This window comes from Nipponia nippon, unplaced genomic scaffold, assembly GCF_047370975.1.
Source record: "Nipponia nippon isolate SJK-2023a ecotype South Korea unplaced genomic scaffold, ASM4737097v1 scaffold_5, whole genome shotgun sequence".
NCBI lineage: Eukaryota > Metazoa > Chordata > Aves > Pelecaniformes > Threskiornithidae > Nipponia > Nipponia nippon.
In genome coordinates this window covers 17,373,814-17,376,973 of record NW_028262369.1, presented here as the reverse complement: position 1 = coordinate 17,376,973, position 3,160 = coordinate 17,373,814, and the positions used below count along the sequence as shown (strand labels likewise).

At 62.0% G+C, this 3,160-nt stretch overlaps 1 protein-coding gene across 1 annotated transcript; it reads right to left on the bottom strand.

Moving 5' to 3' along the window:
• Window positions 1–408: 408 nt before the first annotated feature.
• Window positions 409–2,930, bottom strand: NPW (neuropeptide W). The gene is made up of 2 exons (XM_087733684.1): window positions 2,445–2,930; window positions 409–804 (listed from the first exon to the last, which is right to left on the bottom strand). The coding sequence occupies exons 1-2, from the start codon at window positions 2,850–2,852 to the stop codon at window positions 769–771; spliced, it is 444 nt and encodes a 147-aa protein (XP_087589810.1). The 5' UTR covers window positions 2,853–2,930; the 3' UTR covers window positions 409–768.
• Window positions 2,931–3,160: the final 230 nt, after the last annotated feature.

The following is a 3,160-nucleotide window of genomic DNA, read 5'->3' as shown; positions in this document are numbered from 1 at the left end:
ACACCTTCACCGTGCACTCCTGCCTGGCCCCAAGGCTTCTCCCTGTTTTAATGGGGAGTTACATTATTTTCATCAGCGGAGACATGTATAAAATTAAGCTCCAAACAGGCAAATAAACAACTAGAGCAGTGAGGACCTGCAGAGCTTTTGTTCAGCCCAGTCCAGGAAAGATTTCTAAGTTTGTCATCTTAATTGACACTTAGCCTGGCAGTAACTCCCTGATGGGCAGTAAAAGAGATTTACTGTAAAGCTGCAGAAGAAATTGTGTCAAGGAGTTAAATCACGTCAGAAAAATCTGGGAGTGACCCGACCACTGAAGTGCCTGCCCTGTGAGGAGCCATACCAGGTTTTGCTTTTAAAAAAACCCCCAAAACCACAACAGCACAATGAAGCCAAAGTTTCCTTTGATCAATTGTCATTTTAATGAGGGCAGGTTCCTAGGAAGCAAACAGTACATGTTTGTATCATATTGCAAACAAGCTAGTACAGAAATCTAAAAAAAATAAACAAAAATAAATATCTTCCCTGTTTATTTCTCCCCAAGTTTATAGCACTAGGTTGACCTGAAAACAAGATGAATTTACCACTGTGTCTGGACAGCGGCCATGAAAAATTAGATTTTTTTGAATGCAATTGTCTATATGGTTTCAGAGAGGTCAGAGTACCAGGAGATCCGCTGATGAGACTCTTCCTCGCCAGCTAGGGTGAACGGTTCTACCTCAGGCAGTCAATGCTCCTCCGGCACCTGAAGCACCTCGCCAGGCCCCTTCAGCGGACCAGAGCCATATCTTCAAGCGGGAGAAGCTGAAAGAAGAAGAGGGGCTGGGTTACTTCGGAGCCTCACCTGGGTGTCTGGCTGCACACCCGAGCCCCGCCAACACCTCCCTTCCCACGCGGGACCACATTTCCCCTCTGCACAGCACTTAAACCAACGCTGCATTCGCGATATTCACAAAATATTCTCCTCCGTGGGCTCAGATCCGACCTGCGGTGACTGCAGACTCCCTTTCTGCCACTATGCACGCAGATAAACCCCATGCAGACACCCAAATACCAGGCTTGGACCTGCCTGCGAGGCTCCTGTGGGGATTTTGTTCTGGAATCAGAGGGATGCACGCACATACTCGGGTCCAGAGCCACGACCGCGGTACCCGGGACTGCTCTGCCTACGCACAGCCAGGCTGCGGGAGGTAACGGGACAGCGCGGACGTAACGCAGGGCTGAGCTGACCTGTCTGGGCTTTCCCAAAAAGATACTAATCTCAGATTTCCTCCAAAAAAGAAAGCGGGGGAGGAATACAGCTATGTGTTTCAGGCGCTGCTCCAACAGCTAAAAGCCTCCGTGGATTTCAGCTGGATGTTGGCTCCAGCTTTACATAAGTGGAAAGAGATTTAGTGTTTGGAACCAGCCCTGAGCCAGTCCCACGCAGCCTGGCTGAGCCCCAAGTGGGCAGGGAGAGGGGTCCTGCGGAGGGGCCACGCCAGCAGCGCCTCGGCATCGCCGGCCTGCCGGCCCCACGGACACCCCTGCCGGCACGGGCAGCTCCGTCCCGCAAGGTGCAGGTTTGTGATGCACCAAACGGGGGGCACAGAAATCATCCAGCTCCTTTTTCTGCCCTAAAGCCAAAGTGCAGCTCCTTCAAACACTTCCCATGGGGAGGAGGAACCACATCCCCCTCCTCCCGGCTCACTTTGCTGGGTGCAACAAACCTCGTGGTTCAAGTTTAAAAATGCAGCGGAGACTCAACTCATGCAGTCGCACTCATGCAGCGGTGACAGGGCTGTAAACCCCCGGGGACCTGGGCTGTCCCGCAGGGTCAGATCTCCCCTCGCTCCCCCACACCCTCCCAGCCCATCTGGGGCTAGGGTGCAGAAGGTGGTGCGGGTGTCAGGGGGACACCTGGTGCTTGGGGCACCCCGAAACCCCGATGCCTGTGGGATGGGAGACCGCAGCAAGGCTCTGTGCACGCCCAGTTACCTGGTAAAACCCCTCCATGGCTCTATGTACCCCCAGTTACCTGCTGAAACTCCTCCAAGACTCCATGAACCCCAGTTAACTGGTGAAAACCCCCCAAGGCTCTGTGCACCCCCATTACCTGCTGAAACCCCCCCAAGTCTCCGTGCACCCCCATTACCTGGTGAAACCCCTCCATGGCTCCATGCACCCCCGTTACCTGCTGAAACCCCTCCAAGGCTCTGTGCATCCCAGTTACCTGGTGAAACCTCTCCAAGGCTCCGTGCACCCCCGTTACCTGCTGAAGCCCCCCCAGCACCCCAGGGTGCTGCAGAGAGACCGCAGCAAGACTCCTGCACCCCGGGCACCCCTCAAGCATCCTCATCCACGAAGAGACCGTGCCCCCCGGCCTCGGCACCACCCCCGGCGCCACCCGCGGGCTCCACCGCCCCCCCTCCCGCCCGTCGGGGCCCCGTGGGGGCCGGGGTTACCTGAGCTTCGCGGGGACCGGGCGGAGGCCGGGTGGGGGCCGGGCGGGGGCCGCCCCAGCCCCAGCCCCGCCGGAGCAGGCGCTGGAGGAGGCGGCCGGGGCCGGGCGGCGGCGGCGGCGGCGGCGGCGGGGCGGGCGGCGGGGTCTCCCCGGCGGGGCGGCCCGGGGGCGGCGGGGCGGCGGCGGGCGCCGCTCCCCCGGGGCGGCGCGGGGGCTCGGCCGGCAGCTCCCGGCGCCAGAGGTAGGGGGAGCGGCGGACGCCCATGAGCAGCCCCGAGGCGCGTCCCACCGTGTGGTACCGGGGGCTGGCGACGTGCTTGTACCAGGCGCCCGCCGGGGCCGCCGGCAGCATCAGCCCCAGCAGCACCAGGGCCCCCCAGGCGCCCCCCGACAGCTGCCCCCTCGCCATCGCGCCGGGCTGCGGGCGGGCGGGCTGCAGGCAGGGCTGCAGGCAGGGGTGCAGGCAGGGGTGCGCCCCGGCCCCGGGCGCCCCAGCGAAGGCTGCCCCGCACCCGCGCCCCGCCGGTTTATACCGCCGTCGGGAGGGGCACCCCGCGGCTCCGCCCCGGCGGCCCCCGGCCGCCCCGCTGCCAGCCCCGGCCCCCCGCACCTCCTACCCGCCGCCCTCAGCGGCCCCCCGCCCTCCCCCTGCAACCTCCCCCCCGGGACGCCGCATCCTCCCCATGGCCCCGAGCATCCCTCCCACCCTTGAGCATC

Excerpts from the sequence above, each read along its gene's own strand:
- NPW (XM_087733684.1), bottom strand. The coding sequence starts at position 2,852 with ATGGCGAGGGGGCAGCTGTCGGGGGGCGCCTGGGGGGCCCTGGTGCTG. Across the intron at positions 805-2,444 it reads CCGGTCCCCGCGAAGCTCAG|CTTCTCCCGCTTGAAGATAT; the intron begins GTAACCCCGGCC and ends TTCTTCTTTCAG.